This window comes from Larus michahellis, chromosome 2, assembly GCF_964199755.1.
Source record: "Larus michahellis chromosome 2, bLarMic1.1, whole genome shotgun sequence".
Taxonomy (NCBI): domain Eukaryota; kingdom Metazoa; phylum Chordata; class Aves; order Charadriiformes; family Laridae; genus Larus; species Larus michahellis.
Genome location: NC_133897.1, coordinates 149,728,366 through 149,752,763, shown reverse-complemented (window position 1 = coordinate 149,752,763; position 24,398 = coordinate 149,728,366). Strand labels below are relative to the sequence as shown.

The 24,398-nt window shown below is 40.5% G+C and overlaps 1 protein-coding gene across 1 annotated transcript in view; it reads left to right on the top strand.

The window, feature by feature from the left end:
• Positions 1-24,398, top strand: part of RSPO2 (R-spondin 2) — a 106,523-nt gene that overhangs the window by 35,324 nt on the left and 46,801 nt on the right. The window contains exon 3 of the mRNA XM_074577678.1: positions 17,837-18,025. Within this exon, the coding sequence (XP_074433779.1) occupies positions 17,837-18,025 (189 nt within the window). The remainder of the gene's footprint in view (positions 1-17,836; positions 18,026-24,398) is intronic.

The following is a 24,398-nucleotide window of genomic DNA, read 5'->3' as shown; positions in this document are numbered from 1 at the left end:
TGCTCGTCACTGGGGGGCTTCCCTTTAGCCTGCTAAATACTGCGGAAGGGCGCTAAATACCTCTTAGGTGGGAAGCCCTGGAGATGCCGGTCCCCAAGTGCCTGGGTTCCTGCTCCAGGCCCAATGACTTTTGCCACGTGGGCAGCACCAGAACTTGGCTTATCTTTGAAATATTTATTCCTACTTTATTCTGCATGGAAATGAAGACAGATTTTGAAACAGCAAGGTGTTCTGTGAAGTGGGATTTTATTTCCCGTTCATCCCTGCAAATGAGAAGGACCATTTTGTACCAGGGGGTTTTGGATTATTAGGTAGACTCAGATGAAGAGCTATACGGTTAGGGAACAGAATGCTTAACCTGTATGTGGAAAGTCATCATACCAAGTGGTGTGGGAGTACAGGATGACATATAAAATTCTCTTCTGCTTTGTATCATTTTTCCAATCGACTCCCTTTTCCACAATTGTTATTAAATTGGCAGATTAGTTGCTGTTTGAAGAGTCGAGTATTTGTGGTGATTTTATTTGACTTTTGATGAGGCCGAGTTCATGGCTCTGGCATATTACCAGTTCATTTTGTGAATGAGTGAGTTTCTGTAACCAGATTATTTTGAGTGAGTTTGTGTAACCAGATCATTTTGCATGTTTGTGAGTGAGTTTTTCTTTGACTCAACTTCAGCAGAAGCTGGTTGTCCCCCGTTAGAACTGTCTGCAGATAAACTGGTTGCTGCAGAGCTGTGAAGAGGAAGGGTAATGTGTTCATGCACCCTTCTGTCTGTTTCTCCAGATATAAATTAGGTAATTTTTAAAAGCTAAATTAAAATGAATGTGTTTTGCAGCGCTTGCAACAAAGCGGAGCTAAGTATAGCACAATGTTTTCCTGCAAGTATATGGCACAACTATGTTTTTCGCTCCGTTCTTTGAAGACGGAGGAGGCAACTGTTCAACAAGGACCATAGTGGAGAGTGAGGGAACTCTGTGCATTTTTGGCACCTGGGATTCTTTTTCAGTTTCTAATTTTTACATGTAACAAACCCTAAAAAAGCACACAAAATGTTGGAACATAAAGTGTTAAAAATGACTTTCCAGGTCACAGGTTACGTTTTCAACAAGGCTTGTGTTGTTATGGCTCCTGCTAATATTTCTGGAGTTAGAAACCTGTCAGGGTTTCCATTTGGAGAGAGGGAGCTATAACTGTCTATAAAAATACGTTCCCAGCCAAAGCGTGCCACCTGAGGTCCTTGCTGAAAAGCAATTACAGTCTGGCAGCTTTGAAATGAGAGGAACATCAACAAGACTGGGAAATCTGCTGCTTTCTGACTGCACTGCACTCCTAGAAGTCAGGAAATGTGTGACGATAGGTGCAGGGTGGCTGTTGGGGGTCTGCTTCTACGGGCCACTCTGCGCAGAATCAGGTTTGGATGGATGATTTTTGTTTGTGTAGATGTCTTTAGTGTCAGATTTTGTTGTGCTCTGGATGTCATTTCATAAATTATGCTCTTGATGGTTATTTTAACACCTTATATCCGTTTCCTAAATCTTTTGTGCAATTGGTCCTTTTCCTCTGGTTCACCACAACTTTAAGTAGCTCCAGCACACCCTTCCAATTTACAACGTCTCCCTGACTCGCCAGCTGGACTCCACACATAGCCTTGGTGCTCCAGGAAGGAAGACTTGGCATCAAGTGAGTCTGGGGTTAATGAAAGCCTGGAGTGGGAGGTTATAAAAATCAGATGGTTATAGTAATTGTAAGGGGCTATATGCTGAGTTTAATAGCTCCACGGGGAATGGTGATATATGAGGAGTGTAGGAGGAGAGAATGGGCATAGGAAGGTACCATTTTATATATATATATATATGTATATCCCTCCTCCCCCTCCCCTTTCATTCCCTCTTTGCAGGATATTTTATATCTTTTTGCCAGAATCTAGTCTGACCCGACTGCACTGCGTCATCGAACAGTCCCTACAGAAAGCTTGCAGAGAAGGGGAAGCTGTTTCCAAGATCCAGGCCTTTCCTCTGGCTGCAATGAAATAGCCAAGTCTGATAATCGCACGTGATTCTCTCTCCTGCATTTTCCATGGTGATTCTAAATCATCTACTTCATCTTTTATCTCGATCAGATACTTACCCGTTTCATTTTATGTTCGGGCAGATGTAAGACAAGGTTTTTTAAAGGAAAACAGCCACAAAGTTAACATCACCTTGTATTTTAGTGTGCCACAAGTTCAGGGTCAGAGTCGCAGGGGCCAGTGCTCCTGCTCAGGTGGAAAGAGCGTGTAGCTGGAGGCAGGTTTACGGTAAAGGGCTGGCTGTAATCACAGACTCGCCGTCACTGCCTGCCTGTGATGACCAGCGTGGAGGCAAGTCGTGGGGAGCCCCGCGTGGAGGCACTGGCAGCCCCTGTACCAGGCCTTGGTGCTCCCATCCCGCTCCCTTCACAGAGGTGACGCCGCTCCTTGGTCTTCGTGACTCGGACCCTCGTGTCTTGTCCCATCACCCTGACTGTAAGGAGGCCCTGATGTTACTTACTAGGCATAAGAGGACGCTAAGATGAGGAACTGCCTCCTGTTTAGGATCATGCTGTATCTGGATGATTGTAATAGCAGTTGCTGAAAATGAATGTTTAGGCAACAGTTAATAGTACTACATTGAGACATGGGGGTTATATTTTGGATTAAAAAATAGATAAAATAATCTTGGAAATATAAAAAAATCTTTTATAAGACAAAATCTTTTCTCTGGGACTATCTTGCGTGCATTCTCTATCGTTCTTGCTTCAGAGTGTTAAAAGGTGCTTGTTTGTCCAGTTGACTTTGCAAAGCCAGCATTGTGACAAAAGATGCTTAAGATTCCAGCTTGTATATTTAAAGAATAATGAAATAAAACTGCGCTGGAAACCTAAATTCTGCCTTCATTTACATCTCCTTTTAATTTTGAAGGCCATGTTTTTAAGTGGTTTAATAGAGAGCATAGTGAGTACAAAACCTTTGAGGGAGATACAAACACCTTCCATGTCATGATTTAATTAGTAGTTTTGTAAGGCTGGTTTTGGCAGGGAATGTGTATGCATGTGTATATGCGTGGATGTACACATTTACATGCGTGCAACTCATAACTTGAGCAAACTTTGTTCTGGAAGTCCTCGAGGCACAAGTGTGGAACGCCACAATGTTGTTTTTGCAGTCATGTTTTGGAGAGGAGCTGTACTTTGAAGAATATTCTAAATGCATCACTTTCTCCATTTTTCTAACATGGTTCGGTACTTCAGGTTAGGAAAGCCTGTTTTCCATATGCTTCACAATGTCAGAAAATACTAAAAACAGACAAAGAAAAACCCAACACCACAGAGACTACACGAGTAACTCAAGGTTTCAGCTTAAGTAGCTGTGTGTTTAAATATCGATGTGTTTAATGATGTTTTTTTTCAGAGGCAAAAGTAAGTGTCATAACTTCCTAAAAAATTGCCTCTGGTGGTAAAGATGAAAATGTGCTTATGATTCTCAGCTGCAGCTTTATGTGTTAAAAACATCTCCCAAAAATCTTAAGGAATTACAAACTCAAGTAAATCCGGGATACAACGTGAGAGGTGGATTTAAATATTTTGCGCTCTTCCTGCAAAATAACTGTGAAGAAAACAGGTGTTTTAGGGGATCATTTGCATGCACTTTCCTAGGTCCATGTGCTTGCACTCACATATGCAATGAAATAAATTTGTTCTCAGTCATTTGCACTTCTCATTTTAGAGCCCAGACCTGTCCACACCAAGGCTTCTTTTTATAGATAGTTATGTGAATGAAGATTTACTTCTTTTTTTTTTTTTGAGGTCCTAGTATGTGACTTTGAACAAGTATATATGAGAGCATATTTAGTACTGCTAATATTAGGTGGCTGTTGTTAAACGACAGCATGGCTATGATTTTCTTTATTCAGATGATGCTTTTTGGCCTCTCCATGGGCTTTCCTAAGTCCAGTTCTTAAACAGCTTTTGCCTGTCTTTACAGAAAACTCATATCATCTGCTTCCAGTGGGAATAAGTGTTTTCTTTCTTCCAGTTAATTACTTCGAGTTAAAAATCTAGTGATGAGAGCTGTAATCATGATACGAATTAGCAGGCTGAGTTAAGTTGCGCCAAGGCTGTACTACACAGTCCTTCCTCTGCAAAACAATCCACAAATATTTATCGCTAAGAAAACTGTACCAAGACTGCCATTGACTGGCAGTGATAGTTTAATTTTTTTTCTCTTTGGCAAATGGTCTTGCACAGCTTCCTTTTGTATGGATGGCAAACTTTTGATTACAGCTGTGTTATCACATTGGGTGGATACATCCTGCTTTATTCCAAACACGAGATGTAACTGTTAGGCTCTTTTGCTTTCTCTCTGTCTGTTATTTTAAGTGTTAGAAATATGGTTTGGTATTCTGGTCTCTATTCACTGTTGAGTTTGGGGATTTGAGGGCTTAGAGGGGTGGGGTTGGTTTTTTTGGTTGGGTTTTTTTGATCCCTTTATGTTATTTGTCAATTATCTCAATTTTTTAACTTACATTATTTGCTATTTATGTCTCCTTTGAAGCTGTGCTTTGATACCACTTCCACATAATTATTTAAATTTTTTTAGTCAGAATGGTTTTTTTTTGCCCTACATTTTTGTTTTGGTATGTGTGATACTATGGCTTGTTACTCACCCAGTAGAATATCCTTAAACAATTACCAATTTTAACTGTTCCCAACTTCTAATTTTTGTTCCCGGTCAATTATACCAACCAGTAATTTAAGCTCGGCAAATTTAGCCCTTGCAAAGTTGAAAATAATCACATTTCTGGGTTATGCTATGTACTGCTTGTACAGTGGAAATGTAGCCAATCCAAAACTCACAGGTACATTGTCAACTGCTAATTTTTGATCAACAGTTACCTGGTTGTTGTCTTAAAAGTTAATCTAGTTGGATTTCCCCAATGCCAGTGTTTCCTGGAAATGCCATTTCTCTTTGCTGTTAGCTGATGGCTAAGAAAGAATTTATCCTGCTCTCTTGGGAGGGCTGGAGGTGGTAATGTTCTAGTCTTGTGAGTGGGCTTTATAGGCCGTGGAGCTGCTGTACTGTGTGTGCGAGACACTAAAAGGTAACGGTTGTCTGATGCAGAATCCTGCCCCATCGCCGCTTCTCACAGTCTCGCGTCCTGGAACGAGGTGGCTGGGTAGGATATTCAGCATTTGAACGTACAGGCCTTTCTCCTCTGTCTTGGTAATACAAAGTGGGTATCTGTATCCAAATTCTCATTTTAGGAGTGTGATAATGAAAGCTCTGTTCTGGTGTCGGAGTAGGGTAGGGTGGTTTGTGCTTGCAGGAGCTCCTCTGCTTGCAGGAGGCAGGAAGTTGCCACCTGTCCTTCTGGAACATCTCTGCTTCTTTCAAAATATAGTATCTCTGGGGGAAGCTTCCAGGATTTTTGGCCAATGGTGGATGTTGTCTTGTGCTTTCCTGGATGTCGTCTGGTTTGATCTGAGCTGTATTGTTACCTATAGGTCTTTTCTTCTGGTGAGCTTTTTTCTCTTAAGATAGCTCACTTTGTGTGGGAAAGCATACTTTCAGCTGTGAAGATATCATAGAATAGTTTGGGTTGGAAAGGACCTTTAAAGGTCACTTTGTCCAACTTCCCCTGCAATGAGCAGGGATCTTCAAGTAGATCAAGTTCCTCAGAGCCCAGTCCAACCTCACCTTAAATGTTTCCAGGGATGGAGCATCTACCACCTCTCTGGGCAACCTGTTCCAGTGTTTCACCACCCTCATTGTAAAAAATTTCTTCCTTAGATCTAGTCTAAATCTACCCTCTTTTAGTTTAAAACCATTACCCCTTGTCCTATCATTACACTCCCTGATAAAGAGTCCCTCCCCATCTTTCCTATAGGCCCCCTTTCAGTACTGGAAGGCTGCTATAAGGTCTCCCCAGAGCCTTCTCTTCTCCAGGCTGAAGAGTGCCAAATGTCTCAGTCTTTCCTCACAGAAGAGGTGCTCCAGCCCTCTGATCAATTTTGTGGCCCTCCTCTGGACCCACTCCAACACATCCATGTCCTTCTTATGTTGGAGGCTCCAAAGCTGGACGCAGTACTCCAGCTGGGGTCTCACGAGAGCGGAGTAAAGGGGCAGAATCACCTCCCTCGACCTGCTGGCCACGCTGCTTTTGATGCAGCCCAGGATACAGTTGGCTTTCTGGGCTGTGGGTGCACATTGCCAACTCATGTTGAGCTTCTCATCAACCAACACCTCCAAGTCCTTCTCCTCAGGGCTGCTCTCAATCCCTTCATCCCCCAGCCTGTATTGATACCAGGGTTGAATATCCTTTAGGTTCCCTTATTTGCAATTACAGAACATTTCCAAAATGTTTTGTTTCCATTTCATTGATACTTTTTTCCTCCCTCTATGGGATCTCCAGTGAAATGGAATATATCTGGACATCCAAAAAATGTTCCATATCCCCATGTGCTTTGTTACCTCTTTGTCCTCCATCAGAAATGTGTTGCATATCATGTAGCTCAAGCTGCTTCCTTCTTCAAGAAGTGAAATATGGTTATTCAGATGCAGGTCATAGAACTACAGGATAAGTCAGTCTGGAAGAGACCTCCCAAGCAGGAGATTCGACCTCCCTTATCAGTCTCCTGCTCAAAGTAGGATCAGGTCTGCGGCCAGACCAGGTTAGTTGAGGATTTATCCAGTTGGAGCTTGAAATGGTTGTACCTTCCTTTACCTGTTCAGGAGTATGGTGATGCCACTTGGAGTCCTGGACTTACTGAAACTGGGTAGCTGTTGGAGTAACCACAGCTTCCATCTGGCTTTGCATTTCCTTCCTGGGCAAGGAGAAAACCGCATCTGCTCTCTGCCTAGTGCTTCAAAAGAGTTGAAATGGATTCAGCTCATGTACCCCACCTGGGATCTTATAAGTGCTATCATTTTTTTCACAGTACCCAAATGAGTTTCTCTACAGACTTGTCCTATCTACCTGGAGACTACCAGGCTCGTCCTCTGCAGTGGTGTGGGGAGCAATTTTACTTCTGTGTGGTCCAAGCTTCATTCTCAGCCTAATGCCTAACCTGAAACCCAGCTTGCCTCCATCAGGCTTGGACATCTGGCAAATCTGCTTGTACAGACCCCCACTGAAGCTTTGCTCAGAACTAGCTCAGTGTAAGGACCTGTACAACATTTCTTCTGCAAAACTTATGATACTGTGAATATAACCTTACATGCACTTCAAAGTTTCCTACTCAGCTTCTTACGTCTGAGGCCATTAAATCTTCCAGTCTATTCCCAACTATCTAAACCTTATATTTCTTCATTCTTAGAGGGTATCTCTTTCTGTACTTTCAGTTTAATAACGTTCTTTAAAAAAAAAAAAAAAAAAAAAAAGAAGCAAAAAGCTCCACTTACACGCTGTTCAACATTTCAGAAGTTTGGTGTTTATGAAACATTAACCAATGTGTTCACTGCTTTATAAACTGGAGAAATAAGGCATGTTCTTCACTGGAACAGATTTACAATCACAGTCAAATGTTTATTTGTTTGGCATTTCCTTTACATGCCAGTTCCTGTTGTGCAATAAAATGTGATAATAAACAATAGTTGAGCATGTAGTCATTAGTTTAGCGATGCCTAATATAACAATGAAAAGAACTATATAGTCTTTGCCTCTGTTAATTTCTGTTGGAATTGCTGTATGGATTATCTAGCTTCAGGTTTTATATCTATCACTTTTAAAATATGTTGAATTTAATCTTCCAGGAAGTGAAAAGAAAGACTTGAGCTCCTTCTCTGACTACTTTTTTTTTTTCTGTTCTTCAATCTTTTCTACCTTTTTAGGAATTGTTCAATAAAAGTATGAAAAGGCAAAGTGAATATCATGCATCATATATAACGTCTTCTCGTATGTCATTGTACTTTGTGTCTTAAGCAGAGTGTTCTGGATCTTCACCTCTTTAGCTTTAGTGCTTCCAATATGTTTTGTCTTCAGTGGTTTGGGTGGATCTGGATTTGGAACTGTGTTTTTGTTGGAACACCTCTATGTTGGATCCCCGCAGTTTTCAGTGCTTGGAAAAGTTATAACTTACAATAGAAGACAAAGTAAACACGTCATCAAAGGGGAAAAAATTAAATCTCTGTTTATTCACCTGCATGCTAGAGATGAATCTTATTCACAGCAGCTAGCTGAAATATTCTAGATATTAAAAGGCTTGGGAAAAAATGAATTTGTTTAAATGCCTGGTACTTTGTTGCTATGGGATTTGTGTCCCAGATGTTGCTTTGCGGCGGCAGTATGCTGGATAAAGTTTGCTGTTGAATGTGCCACCAGATAGTGGCACATAGAATACGTACATGGGGAAAATGCATTTCTGTGCAATTTTGTAGTTCAGAAATAGGCTGTGACAGCCTGTGCATTTCTGGATGACTATAGCATGGGAACCTGAAATGGAAAGTTCTGAAACTAGTGTCCAAGTGACTTTTAACCACCTTAGAGGTAGAAATATGCTGCATTGCGGACTCCACTGACCAGGCCTCCCCACCAGGGTGGTGCTATCAGGAAAGTAAAGGCACGTTTGGTTTTTATTTTTGTTTCTCTTTGCAGCTTCCACATTAATGCACATTAATAGCATATACAAAGGGTTGGTCCAAGGTATAGTAAGTCTCTGGAAGGAGCATGACTGTTTCTTCTGTATTAGAAGTGGAACTACCAGGCTGTTTGAGCGTCTGCTCAGGCTTCCCAGTTTATTTTCAACGGAAGGCAAATAAACTTCCCACATGAAATAAGCTGGGGAACGTGGGGGTTGTCACATACTGTCTTCCCTGCTTCCCTCTTCCTACGTACAAAGCCTAGAAGGAGCTCCTGCGCCTCATACGTAGGTGAGAGGTAGGAGATGTGATTTTCAAAAGCCTGTTTGGGAGGACGCAGCGACTGGTTTTGAAAATTCCCGATTGCTGCTGTAGACAGTTTATGGTCAGCTCTGCGTGGATGCAGAGCTCCCGATGCTGAGCATCTAGGCAGCTGATGCTCACACTCTTCTGTACTTCCCTGTCTGCAGGAGACCTGAGACTGGTGAGTGGCTGAGTGGTGGCCTGGAGAGAGGCAGCTGTGGACATGCCCTCGATGAAACCAGCCCACTGTGCCACTGAGGCAAAAGACCCCCGCCACTGCACGAAGGGCATGCCAGAGAGAGCCGGGCACTGGGGGTAGATCCAAGGGGTGGAACAGACTCTGTTCCATCAATTGATTTGTGCAGTTTTCATCAGATGTAACCAATCTGTGCTGTTGCCAAAGGTGCTTTGCCTCCATGTCTGAATTGCTGGGGTTCAGGGAAAACCCTAGAATCTCAGGTGTTATTATTTTCTGGTGATTTCTACATTTTACCCTATAAACGTGTGAAAAGCTGAAGGAGTAAGTAATGTAAAATCTAAATAAGAGAAATTGGAAGACAAGTTGTTCTTCAAAAGTATAGCATGTAAAAAATCCGATTTAGTTTTATGGTTGGAGTTCCATGAGGTTACTATACATGAAGCTACCCAGCATTTAATCAAATTATCTGGGGCTTATAAAGTATCCTAAGTCATAAATATGCCTGATGGAAGTTAATTTAAAGCTTCTATGATGGCTGTTTTTACAGAGACTGAAGATGCCAGATAAGATAAAGAATTTTGAGATTTGGAGTAGAAAAAACTGCCCACAGCTGTGCAAACAGTACAATGATGGGCATGTATTGGCCATGTTTTGGTACTGCAAGACTACAGGGTTCCTAAAAAAGCATCATTCTAGCAACTCATAAGCAGATGAAACAGAGGTCGTCTTGCAGGAACTCTTCTCAGTGTGATAACAGCTGAAGCAGCCACTTTACAAATCAACAATTTGAGTGGATTAAAGGAAATGGCCGGTCTATCTGTGGGTGTAATGCAATTTCTTACTATAGCTGAAGGAGATTGGCCTATAAATTAAAACTCAGAAGTGGGACTGACAACATGCACATGAATGTGCATCATGTAAGACTTTTGAACACTAAATGCAGGCATTTGGGGGGCTAGGCTTCAATGCAGGGGACCCGTGAGTGGTATTTGTGAACCAGTTGGTTGGTAAGGCTTGGTTGTTGTGGTTTTGTTTTTGTTTTTTTCTGACCAGGCTATGTAGCCGACCTGTATGCATGAACACAAAGGAAGAGGGCTTTTTTTAGTATATTTTATTTTACCTTTTTTTTGTCTCTGCATGCACTTTGTAGCTGTGATGCTTTGACCTTTTATCCCCAGTGTTTCAAGTGTGAGTGTTGAATTACTCTCTGTCAGTGACAGCAGGAAGACCTAGGATAAAACCAGTGAAGCCGTAAACAGCAAACAGCAATAAAAGCTAATATTTCCTATGACATTTGAACAGGGAGTGGAACATTTTCCTCTCTGTGTCTATTTCTGTACTTGAATTTTAGGATGACAGGTGATGGAGTGGTGTTTGTGACCTGCAACAGATGTTCCATATTTTTTTTTCCATCCGGTAGCCAGAAAGGACTTCCTGTGTGTAAAACATAAATTGTTGACAGCTCTGGATTTGTGGACTGGAAGGATGAGTACCGTCACTGGGGAACACTGGGGAAATGGAAGAGGTCTGAGCAACCAGACTGAGGAAGCATTGCTGCTCCATGTCCAGGGAGAGGGGAAATGTCCCCCAAGGAACTGAACAGAGAGAAATTGTGGAGGAGTGACATCAGAAATAGAAGGAGGAAGCAGCATTCAGTAGAGCTGAGGGCAAGTGAGGACTGGTAGGCTGCGAACAGTAGACAGAAGAGGACAAGGGGATTTAAATGTTTCCAGTTGATAGCAGGTATCCGTAAAGTAAGCTATGAGACATGGCTTTAACAGCTCCAGATGGCCGAATGAATAAAGACGGGTGAGATACCTCTGTGACTGGTAGTTCAGCCCAGCTGGAAAGAAAGTCAGTAATATTCTCAAAATAGCTAAGCAAGCAAGGCATCCTGAAACCAACATGGATGCCATTTTATTGATAAAGTAGGTTCCTGAATTTGGTAGTCAGTATGCAATGCTGATAATGCCTATAGTCACTGAATATTGCAGAATATCTCAACGTGTAGGTGATTTCTTGAGACTTGCCTGCAGGAGAATAACACCTCACTGATCACAGTGATTCTCCCTACCACGGTGGTGGGGAAAACAGTACAGAAAATTATGAAATTATTCAGCTGGATAGCCATGTGGCAAAAGTAAACTGTTTTGATTTGGAAGTGGAATAAAGTCCACTGTCTTTTGAATATAGATGGAATGAAGACAAGTCTTCTGAGGCCTAGACTAGAATAATCAGAAGGACATTATATCAATAATGAGAAAATGAAATGAACTGAAAAATTAGAGTAGTTTAGGCATAAAATTATGATACTGAAAATATAGTTAAGACCTCCAAAGGAAGTGAAGAAATGGTTTCATAATAAGCAGGCAAAATTGTTCACTTATGAGCATAAATTTGGTGAGATTTATACCAAACTCATTGAAGTGAAAGGCCACCCTACAGTTAGTCTATCTTCAGAGGAAGAGTGGGGAACGTTTGGGTCTTCTGAGTTGTGGACAACTTCAGAGAAGATGATCACGAGTGGTTAAGGCCCAGTGTCTTGAGAAAGATAGCATGGGGTGATCTCCTGCGTAACTCCAAAAAATGGCTGCCTCCTACCCAGAGCAGCGTAGTACTTGGGAAACAGTGTCTTTGTGGTCAAAAAACTTACATAACTCATGAATGTTTCAGGACAGTAACATCTAGGAAAAGCAGAGAAGTTATATCACTTTGGTGTTTGGCACTGGTACAATCGCTTTTCCATTGCTGAACTCTTTTTTGGTGTCCATAAGCCTCTTGATAAAATGGTAAGAGATTGATCAAAGGACTGGATACTTTGCCTTGCGGTGAGACATTCTGGAATCTTGCTCTGTTTATCTTACCCATGAGAAGGCTAAGACTTGACCTGATCAGAGTGTCTGCATTGGGGAAAAAAACATTGAAAAACTGTTAACAATCTGGCAGGCGAAGATATAAAAAGGTCCAGTGGTTGCTATTTGAAGTTCAAAATTCCGCTGCAGATTTTCAACAGTGAGAGTGATTAGCCCCTATGATATCTTAACAAAGGTTGTGGTGGTTTCCTTACCGCTGACAATTTAAAAATCAAGATTGAACGGTTTCTTAAATGATATGTTTTAGTAAAGCACAAGTTCTGTGGCTTCTTTGTACAGGGCATTGGGCTAATTGTTCATAAAAATCCCCTTTGACCTTGAATCTCTTAATTCTCCTAAAGACAATGAATGACTAGAGTCAAGCTAGCAAAATTTTTTTCCTTTTTTTTTTTTTTTTTTTTGTTATTGATGTTTTCTGCCCAAAACTTACTTTTGCTTTTACACAGTTCTAATGAAAAATAGGTATTTTTCTTGGCCAGCTTCTGTTCATAGCCCATCAGATGGTTTTTAACTATAATGAACTTGCAGTCTTACAGTGTTAGTACATTGGTATACTATGTAATATTGGTGTCTCTGTAAAGCTGTATTCTCTGTTCCATTCTTTGGTACTCTGAGGACACATGCCAGGCATGAGCGTATTTTAATTGGATTTATTGAGATATGTATGGGATATCTTTAAAGCATTAATTGAATTCAGCATTATGAACTCCACTCTTTCTGCAATAAGTGCAGCTTGTAGTCATCTTTTAGTTGCATCCCTCCTCCAAATCCTGTCTGCACACCTCATGTTTACTGTGATAAGTGTCTTGGAGACATTCCTGCTAGATCTAAACTAAAATCCAATTACCAGCATTTATGTGGCTGCAATCCCAGTTAGGACAAGAGTGCCATTAAGCTGGCCGTTGTACCAGCAAGCTCAGTTTCTGACTTCAGAGAGTACAAAACACCAAAGATTGTCAAAAAGGGACAAAATGTCAAGGCAGCAAGTGATATTAGGAACATAATGAACATGTTAGCCTGGCCCTCTAAAGAAACGGTGTTCAGGGAATGACTTTTTGTAGTGCTTGTTTTCCTGCCAGGCCCTCCTCTTTCTCCAATTGGTTTTGGATTCATTTGTCCGTTGCAGCCTGGTTTTTACAGAAATAAAAATACCAGGTTCTTGTGGTGAGCCGAAGCACCAGGTTCAAAAGAGGTTTGTGACACCTAACAAGTGGGTATAGAAGAAGGACACAAATTAGTAGCAGTTGTTGTGGTATGGGCTGCAAGACAGTAAGATGATAGGAAATCAAATGCTTGTTCTCTTGCTTACAGAACAACTTGTGTTCTTGTGGGGAACAGGCTAGACTCATTTTGTACTGTTGATTCTCTTGTGATTTCAAATAGTCATAACAATTCACTTAAAACCGCTTCAGCAATATGGCTTAAATACATTTGATCCAGACAAGAGTTAAAGTAATTAGCTGACATTTGATTTTACTTGATATGGATCCAAACCATGAAACTTTGAACACCCTTAGAGTTCAGAAGTGTTTCATTCAGTGCTTGGGTACTAGTCTGTGTTCTGAAGTAACCTTTGCAAACTTGGCAAGTTTAATCCCAGATTTAAAATAAAAAAAGCAATATAGGGAATCGAGTCCGTAAATGTTTTTTCTTTAAATACAGAGATGCTCTGTAGTATATTTGTAGATGCAGCAAGCAGAAGGAATAGAAGATGCGTTATCTGCGTAAAGGTGTGTGTTTATGTGCGGTGTTCACACCCGCGGACATGCTTATGTGGCTGTACAAAACATTCCTCCTGCTGCAGGGACCTTAAAATCCTAACAGCCAGCCAGGGCAATCGTGCGCTTTGAGACCCGGAGGATGGTGCTAACTTAGAGCATGTGTGCGTTTTCGGTTTTATGATGTGACGACAGCAGCGCTGTGACACTGGTTAGCATTTGTGGGCCTTGTGGAAGGAGCAAGTTTCCATGAGGGATTTGGCTGGGGGAAACCTGCCTGCCTGGCACACAGAGCCAAGGAGGGCGTTCCAGGCAGGGTGGAAATGGAGATGAGTAGCGTGATGTTTTACATCGCCTATGGTGCAGCTGGTAACTTGGAATGCGATTGACCATGTTTTGTGAGCTTGTTATTTTTTCTTGCAGTTTAATACAGGAAGAAAAAGTCGAGGTTATGAAGAAATTCCAAAGGAAGTGTATAGATGTTTCTGCTGAACACAGAGGCAATCACTTCCTCCTTGAAAGAGCAATTACATGAGAATTCAGAAAGCTGAATGTGATAAGACTACATTACATTTGCCATGTTAAGAAACCAAGATGGAAAGGGAAGACTTTGGGGTAGGGGGCATTTTGGAGGATTAAGTAATAGCCTGTGTACATAGGGCCAAAGAGAGAAAGTTAAGGTGGTATCTTCAAGATGGCATGCCTATATGACCCCAAAACCAGTGCTACGGTATTTGATTTGTTAAAGTATATGTTCAGTAATTTAGTAGCAGAGCATATCATGATTTCCCCTGCTTTGGGACAAGTTGAACTGACAGAAAGGTCGCAGAAGTCAGCCTGCTTCCCGTGAAGCTCTGAAAAGGAACGACAAAGTGGAATAACACCAGTTCTGTGATACGCAGTTCACAGTATCTCGCTGCATGCAAAATACCTGGAAATTATTCAGCTTGGTGCCTAAGCAGCACTGTGGGAAGTTTTCAGATTCTTTCATAAAGTTTACTCTCTGTATTACAGCACACAAATCATATTATCTCCCCTCACCATTGTATAATTCTTCAGTGATTTTTTTTTTTTTTTGCTTAATGTGGTAAAGAAAGAAAAGAAAAATACCTGATGCATTTTTATGTTTTTATTATAACTTCATAACTAGGAGAGCAATAGGGAAAGTCATCACTATGTGACCATCTTGAACTCGGTTATCCAAATTCAATGTATGATTTTAATAATCATTCATTTAAGTAACAACACCTGTGTCACATCTATAATACCTCATATCTGAGGATTTCAGAGCAGTTTACAGCTTTTGATGAACTGAATCTCACAGTGTTCCTATAATAGGGGAAAAAAATACAGTCACAGAAATTATAAATAATTTGTTAAGGCTGCTCAGGAGATAAGGTAAAAGGAGAGTCATGGTTTGGGGAACGTACACACAAGTTAAAATTTTGGGATATATATACACACACCTTACAAAATTACTGTATTATTGAACTCTTTCATATATCTTGTGTTGACCTTAAGCCATGAAAGATGTGCTGCCCATTTCCTAAACAAAGGATAGCATGGAATAATAGAGGATCATTTTATGCTGTTAACTCCTTTTCATGTGACAGTTAGGACAGAGCTATGGCTGAAGCCCAGAGAAGTCAGCATAATTAAATTTGTCTGCAGAACAAGGGCTTATCAACAAAGACTGCTTACCAGAAATAGAAAAAAGAGGTACTTGAGGAGAGCAACATGTGGGCAGTCGTAGATAAAGGGAAGTTGGACAGCAGAGTCAAACTGAGGCACATTTTGTAGACAAGAAGTCTGAATTTTAATGGAGGTCAATGAGGGAAGGTGGACATGAGACCTACATGGACACTGCAAATCTATCTGGTCCAGAGCCTCATCCCTGCTCCTCAAGTGACACTGTGGAGAATAGTGGCTTTTAACTATATCCATGCTGCTCAGCAATTGGCCTGGCCCTACGTCATAATCATGTACATGCTGTATATGAGATCCTGACTTCAGCTGATTCAAACTCCAAAGACCACTTTGAGTGGTGAATAAATTCAGGCATCTCGCATCTTTACTTTTGCTTTGTTCCTTTTAATTCTTTTGTTGTAGTACAGGCTTCTCTGAGGAACCTTGAACAAGCTGGAAGTACAGATTTACCGCGAGTGAGATGCAAGGAGACTAAAAGGGGATTCAGAAGTCTACAGGATTGCCCATCATGTGTTAAGCAACAATTGTTTTGGAGTACATGGTCACATAGTATTTGATGTGGTTACAAATAAGCAATCCCTGCCGACAGTGAGATGAGGAATGCATCCAGGCCTTGCTCATCATCTGTTTGTTTCTCTTCTTGTATGTCTTTGAAGATGTGGATGTGGATTGTGAATGAGAATAGTCGTAAGAGGAACTGTAGGAAAAGTTATATCTGAGGTCTTGTGAGCAACAGGAGATGGGAACTGGTTTAGGAGTATAAGGCAATTGGTCTGGTAGGGTGTGTTGTTACAAAAGGGTTAACGGAGAGCTAAAGAATCGTCTGTATACCATAGAGAGTAAGGATGCTATTCCCATCAAGAGGCTCTCACCAAGTGAGCCTGGTGCCAGAGGACTCCAACGCTTCACATCGGGTCACTTGGCTTCTTGTCCCGCTTGCCACCCACTAGGATTTTTTTGTATAAGATCGGAGTTGAATGCCATCGTGCTGAACATGGTGAGGCATGTGTGGGGGACGCGAGCAGAGAGGGAGTGGGAATGTGGTGTGCAGATGTGTGAAGGTGAGAGTAAAGCTTATCAGCTACTGGTTCCAGAGGGTGGTGGGCTTTTCCTTTTTTCTTTTCCTGGCTCTGCTGGTGAAGTCATCCATTGAGCAACCTCAATTATCCAACCATACAAGATAAAAGTACCAGAGTACTATGTTAGGGTGTGAATACTTTCAAATATTTTAAAATATAACAATTAAACATAGTCCTTGCCCTTTTGGCCAGCTACTCTCAGGGTGGCCTCTATTAAAAAGCTCTTGAGACCCTAAAGGCGCTTTCTTTCTGTTGCGTAATATTTTTCTTTTGTTTCCAGTAAACCAGGTTTGAACTGGCAAATTTCTGTGAAGTCCTGTAGCCAATTTAATATTTAAAACAGACCTGTTAAGTTGTGCTGGATTCAGGAATGTCTTGAGCCATCCTCCCCCTGCTAACCTGCTGTGCTGACTCAGCGCCTGAGGAAGAGTTGACAGCCCATGGGGACAGGGGAGTGTTCCGCGACTCTGCAGAAAGGCAGGATAATAAAAACTCATAAGGGCAGAGAGTGAAGCAGCTACGGTTTGTGTTGCAGTTATCAGCCAACTAATTACAAAAAAAAAAAAAAAACACCCAAAAAATGAAACCAGGGAATAGAATTGAAGGCATGGCAGCTGGTGACCTAAAATGGCAATCTAAACTAAATGTCCTCCTTCGGTAATGTCTGTGCATATGGTTTTCAACCCATTTTGGGTAGAAACGTGTAGAAAAAAGCTCTTAGAAGTTAAAACTACTATTCTTTTTTTTTTTTTTTTTTTTTTTTTTTGGAAGGGGGGGAAATGTCTTGACGTTCTCATTAGAAAGACCACAAAGAGAGTGCAAGAAGACAGCTGTTCTAGGACCAGGAGAGCTGTGGGCCAGCATGTGTTGCTAGTGCTGTGCCTGCTCTGCAGAGTTCTCTACTCTTGATATTGCTCTCTTCACAAGTCAGAAATTGCATTAATGTGGTTGCTGGATATCCGTGGACATATCAGGTGCATATATCAGGGTGCTGATGTTCTTGTATTTTGTTGCTGTTGTGTGCTTACGTTCCTAGCTTCAAACTAGAATTCAGCACCTGGGTTTTACGTACATTGTACTGGTGAACTTTATATAGCTTGGTCTCTGCTTGCCTGTACCTCTATTTTAAAAATGTGTAAATTCATTAAATTGCCCTACATACAATTAAAAATATAGAGATTGCATTTCTTTTTATTCACTCGCCAGCGCAGATATATGAGAGTGAGCGTGCTTTCAGAACCTTCCTTTCAAAATTACTTGTAGTCATGCGGTAGATAAGAAAAACTCTAGAGGGAAGAGGACCTCCAGCCAAAATAATTTCCAAATGATCTTAAAGTGTAATTTATCTTCTTATTTTGCAGCTAGCTATGGACCAAATCCAATTTGCAAAGGCTGTTTATCTTGTTCAAAGGATAATGGGTGCATCAGATGCCAACACAAGTTATTCTTCTTCCTACGACGAGAAGGGATGAGACAATATGGTGAATGCTTGCATTCCTGCCCATCGGGGTACTACGGACTCCGGACGCCAGATATGAACAGATGTTCAAGTGAGTTTGTTTTTTTTTAACTCTTACATTTGCTTTTGTAGGAAGGCCATAATTCACGCTCAGTTTTTAAGATGATATGTTGTGGAACACGGTGATATTTCCACGGATGTCTCAAGATCATCATAAAACTCCTTTGCTAAAGAACGTCCCAGCTCATTCGAAGATATGTAACAATCAGCAGATTAAATAGTTGATGCATTAACCTAGTTTTTATTGTTGTTGCTATTTTTATTGTTATTATTGCTTTAGTTCGAAGGGAAACGTAGGAAAGAATGATGATTTAAGCAGATATTCCTAGTTTTAACAAATTCCCCCTATGTGAAAATAAAAAGGATTAAGTATTAATTTAACAGTGCCTCATGTAGGTACTAGTGAGTACATGCACTAATATATGGGTGGGCTGCTTGTCATGCTTTTTGTTCCCACACAAATTTCAGGTGACCAGACACCTCACACCAGACGTGCTTTAATATGTAAGTGTTGCTATTTTAATAAAACAGATGCACTATTAAAAACAAACAAACAACCTTTCACTTTTAGTACTGCAGTTTATTTGGAAATTTACAACCTGCTAATGTGCAACAAGATTCCCTGTTTGCATGTTTGTGCCTAGAAGCACAACTGTTAAGACCAACGAGTGCTCTGGTATCTCTGTGCATTATCTCGCCGCTGTCTGGCAGTTGTGCCGATCCGTATTGATTTTTCCATATGCTCATATGCAGCGTATTAGCCATATGGATTATTAATCATTGGTATTACCTCTAATTCGTATTTATGTTTTGGGGTTTTTTTTGTGCATGTGTCATAGTCTGACCAAAATTAGGTCACCGAACCTAAGAACCTGAAGTGAGAAATAGCTTTTCTTTGCTTCCTGGAATAATCAGGTGTCTGTTAAACGTACGGCACTCTCCCCCTCGGTACTGTGGCATGTCGCTGGGACGCACGGTGTTGTGAGAGAGCGGGTGCTGCCTTTCACACCACACATAATCTTGAGACCCACGTGAGGTCACGCCGTGGCAGGTTGGGCTGGACGAGGAGCACTCGCCTGGAGCCGTCCCAGCCCGTGCAATGACATCCCGCCTCTTTCTCCCCGTTCTCTGCACAGGCTCTGTGGATGTGGTATTCTTCGCCTTGCGTTCCCAACGGCTGTGTAATATTGCTGAGTGCTGCCTAATCTATACCAGGTGGCTAGGTTTTGATGAAAAATTAAATGAGACCAGTATACGGTTTATGTATCCCTTCTGTAAAGTAATTTAGGATCCTGGCCTTAATTTTCATAACACGTTTGTGAATTCTGCGACTTGTCCACTTTAAACCTTTCAAAACTGGGCTGTAAAAACTTGCCCATGAAAAGATGTTTTTGAATATAGTTACTGCTTTGGGAAATAGATGAATTTATCTATATCAGCCTGTACTGTGCTTGTGAGGTAGGAAAAGTAGTCCCTACTGGCAGTCTTTCTTTACTGTCTTAAAAAGAAAAAAAAAGTTATTTGCAGAAGGTGGACGGCGAATTCAATATAACTTTTTTTTTTTTTTTTTTTTCATTTTTACCACTTACAGAAAGTGGCCTTTTTCCCTGAATTACGGGATTGGTTTTGAAAAGCATAAATGCAAGTTGTGTCCAACCCACATTGGCGTGTGCTGAGCGCTGGATATTTAACTCACCCTCATGCCTTTGACAGTCTCCCCCTGTGAGAATAATGATGCAGTTGCATTTACCGACCAGTCCTGGTTCCCCTCCAGCGATTTTTATGTTGTATGTTTTTATTATAGTGTAACTGCCAACTGGTGTATTTATAAATCACATCTTTTCTTTTTCTCGGTTTGGTGATCTTGCGTGGCACATACGTTGCATTGTGGACACACAGACATTTTGTGGATTGAAGTTGAGTTAAAATAAACATTCTTAAAAAATAGAATAGGTTTCTTCCTACTTGATGTTAGATAGTTTTAGGTACGCTTAGTTACAGACTGCATTGCTCAGATAGTATTATCTCAGCTAAAAATAATAAAAATTCTGGCTATGTTAAAATACTTCTGGGAGTTACAGGGCTTGAATTACATAAGTTGAAATGATTTCTGTCCTATTAATGTCTTCATAGGCACAAAAGCTGTTTAACATTTTATTGCTGGAATCCTTGCCCATTTTTGTTAGAGAAGCTATAGAACATATTTTTATGGAAAATGTTGACATGATTTTAAAAGCCAAACATAGTTAGTGCCAAATGTAACACAATAAATACCACAGCCAAGTGCAGCAGCTCTAAAATGATGGAAATTTTGAATTTGAGGACTAATTTTCTTTTCTACATGTAAGCAGTATGTGTGCCTTGAATTTGCGAATTGGTTCGAGCCTGTTTTTCTAGTAACAGTGAATCATGTAATTTTGAGACTGCTTGTCTCTAGAAATCAATGTGGATTTTCCTGCTGGAGATGGTTTTCATCTTGAACACCGCAGTATGAGAATGCAGTACATTTGGCCACGAAGTTGGAAAGTGTTGAGTCTCTTCTGTAGAAGAATGCCCAAGAGAAGAGCTATACTTTGTTAATTTTCCAAGAAATTTTAATAATTAATGACTTTGAACTGAACTGCTCCAACAAGGAATAATTTCATGAGAGAAAAACAAAACTGAATTAAAGAGTAAGATGAAATCTGTCACCTGTGTCATTGGTTTAAAGTTGGTCTGATTAATGGATCAAGCCTATCTTGAACCTTTCAACTTGGTCTGTGTCCATAGTAACCTCTACAATTTTAGGGGGAGGAAGCACTCGGAGTTTAGAAATTACAGCTCCCTTCAGCTCTGCTTGGCTACTCCATTTGTTTAGGTTTAGCTTCTTTCTCACAGGAGGGCCCGACATTGCTAAAATTATAATTTCCCCTTCCAAACAAGATAAAGAGAAACTTTTAAACAAATCAAGCATTTATTAAACACATGTAGTTAATTCACTGTATTAGGAAAGGTAATTATTTTTTTAAAAAAACTTTGTTACAAAATAGCAAGACATCATTAATATATCATGTCATGGCTATTTCTTATGTAGTAGAGCAGAGCATATGACCTTCTGAGACTGTTGTACTCGGTGCAATTCTAACAGTCTCTCAGGGGGTTCAATTACTGCAGGAGCATCAATGTTTGCTTTAAATAAAAGAATGTTCCTGATGTTTTAGGAATAGCTTTCATTACTTTTTATGTTTCTTTCCTTCACGTATACCTTTATCTTTTAGAAACAAGCTTAATACAGTATTTGGAATTTTGAAAATGAAGTTAGATAGCCAGAAATCGATGTCCACCTATTATTATCTTATAGGCATTTATTTTTTTCTTTCTTTATCTCTTCGACTCTTTTTTCCTCCATCAAATGGATTTTGGATTTTTTTCTTATTTTGAAATTTATGATTTTTGGCCTTACTTTGTATTTCGATGGAAGAGTTTTGTTCCATCCGTCTGGCAACAAAAGTCATCATAGTGCTTTGAATTAAGATTTATTAAATCTGTAATCAATTTAGATTTAATAGGGCAATTGTATATTTGTAAAGTACTAATTGCAAACACTGTGGTTTGGCATTTATTTAAAGGATCTCAACTAATAATGAATCAAGATTAGAACATATTGGAAATGTATCGCTAAGTGTTTATTAAGTACATTTATTTTAAAAAATATCCTCATTCTGGTATTTTATAATTAGCATGTTGTATTCCAAGCATGGTTCTCCATGAAATGGTAGACCTGTGGTAAACTTCAGGAACTGTTATGGTCAAGTGGCTGTGTGTATCATTCTCTAGCACTCATGTTCAGCCCCTGCTGAAGTTGTAGCTTAAAAATTTTTGTTTGTAGTGTAATGATAATAATAATAAAACAACCTGCAAGTGCCTAAGCCACCTCTGCTTAGGAGGTTAAATAGCTAGCTCTGTTCCCTTGTAGCTGAAAGCTCTTTTGCTTATGATTTTCCTCCTCTCCTTACTGTCTCCTTAAAGTCTTTCCTGGAAGTTTTGGTCTCTCTTCTCTTTCCATTGGTTGTCTAACTGATACTCCGTCCCCTACAAGAACTGCTCACATCATAGCTTTCTTCAGCTCCTTGCCCCTGTCTCCTGCTCTTGTTAGCACTAGCACAGTCTTTGTCCCTCCTGTGCCATTGTGTCCTCAAGGTGAGTTATGAAATGTGTAATCTGTCTAGATTTTTGAAGTCTCTCCCAGCTCAGGAAATGCAGGAGAGGATTAGCACAGGAGGTGGCGTGGGTCAGCGGCAGACTGGCGTGGAGTGACAACGGGTACGTCAGGACGGCAGTGTGAAGTCTGTAGCACCAGTGGTATTTAGCTGAGCAGCAGAGGGATGGGACAGGAGCTGGAAGGAGTGAGTGTTGATGGGCAGGAGGACAGTCTGGGGTTGGGTGGTTAGGAGGTTCTTGGTTGGAATAGGCAGAGAGATCTAAGGCAAGAAAAGTAGGGAGCTGTGAGTCAGAGCTCACTGTAAAAGAGCAAAGTAGGTGCTTTGGACCCAGGAATAGTTTGTCACACCCCAGGATTACCAGCCTCACAAGTTACAGGCCCAGAGGCTCCTCTGGAATGATGCCTTAATGGAAAGACTGATTTTGACCTTCGAAAGGAGAACCCTGACTGTAGTGGATCATCATCTACCATTACTTTGTCATCTTAAAAGCAAGGGGACACCTCAAGCAAGCATCCAATTTCAGTGCCAAGACTACCAAGCCCTTTGATTTAGGAATGCCACGTTTCCTTGCTCAGCTTCAGTCTGCGGCTTCCCTTTGCAAAATATGACCATTATCTCTCCGTCTCGAAGGTGTTCGGTACAGTTCAGTACAGCTCTCTTTCCTGCGGTGCTGGTTACTGGTTTCCACTCATGCAGATCCCCTCATGTGTTCTCGCTTCCCTTTCCTGTACTCAGCTGGTCTTCACTGGTGTCTGTGTTTCATGCAGAGCAAACTTGCTGTGAATTGTCGTTTATGAAGGGAGTTATGGATGAATATTCAGTCAAATTGCTCATGTTTAGAAAGGAAAAAAGTGACAATGGAAACGCTACAGAACAGGGATCACAAAGGCAAAATAAGGCGATGTAAATTTTTCGAGATTATGCAGATCAGTAAAAATACCTTACAAATGAGTAACCGCTTTTTACAGTTGAGATAGATAGACATCTTTTGACCTTAAAATTCATCGTATTGCACCTCGCATGAGAAGCTAATATAGTAAACTTTCTTCTTGTTAAGGTATGTTAAAAAATGAAGAACATGCATCTCAATATGGAGCATTTTATACTTTATTTTGAACTTCAAATGAATTATATTTCCCTACAATTCAGCTTATTCTGCCTCACCTTATAAACTGGTGATAAGTTTTACTATGGAAGGGTAGTATCTTTGTGACTTTATGTTTTCTGTAATAATAGTGCAGAATGAAGCTGTTTACAGGAGCACATACTCTTTTTTTGCAATAACGAGCACGTGTACCTGGGTCTAAACTTAATTCAATGTCTGAATTTGTATTTTGAACTTCTGGGCTTTTGATTTCTCCTCTAAAATGCAAATCTGCCAATTCTTTAATGCTTATTTTAAGAGAAGAACGAGTAAAAGTGGTTTATCATGACTGTCAGGAAGCCAAAGCAGGTCAGGAAAATCTTTTAATATCACTGTGATTCATCTGCTTAAAAAGTATCTCTAATTTGGGCATTATTTATAATCCGAGCTTTCTCCTTCCACAGTTCTTTAATGCACCATTTATGTAGTTTTCTATACATATTGTAAGTTTCATCCATGACAATCAGATTTGGGTTTTTATGCTATTTAAGTAAATAGCAGAGAAAGGTTTAGGAGATATAAATGAGATTATAAAGCCTAAATACAAATATTTTATTTCTAGCTGGCTAAATGCACTTCTTACAGACCAGATTGATTGCCCTAACCTTGACTGAAAAATGCTTCATAGCTATTACTTTTTTTAAAAAAATCGGGTGTATGTGTGAAAGCACTTCAGAAGAAAATTATTTCTGAAGTGTTCTGGGATGCATACTTCCCTTACTGAAAATTAAGGAAAAGGGGACTTCGGCTCCTAAGTCCTTGCCACTCTGTTTCAGTAAGCAGTCGAAGATGTTTTAAATTTCTGTCTTTGGATTCTTTTCTGACAACGGCCTTTTTGATGGAGATAGTATGATCTTTTTTTTCTTTTTCTCATCTGCAGAACAACCAAAGAATCTGGTCCTTCAGTTCTGTAGGTTTCCAGGCCATTGACTGAGGAGTGGCACAATATTAGCTGGTGGAGATACGTTTCTTTCTTGAGCGTATCCTGTAACTGCTCTCAAGCATGGAGGCACTTTTGCATACCATAATCTACCCTTGTGCTGCACTGAAACGTCAGT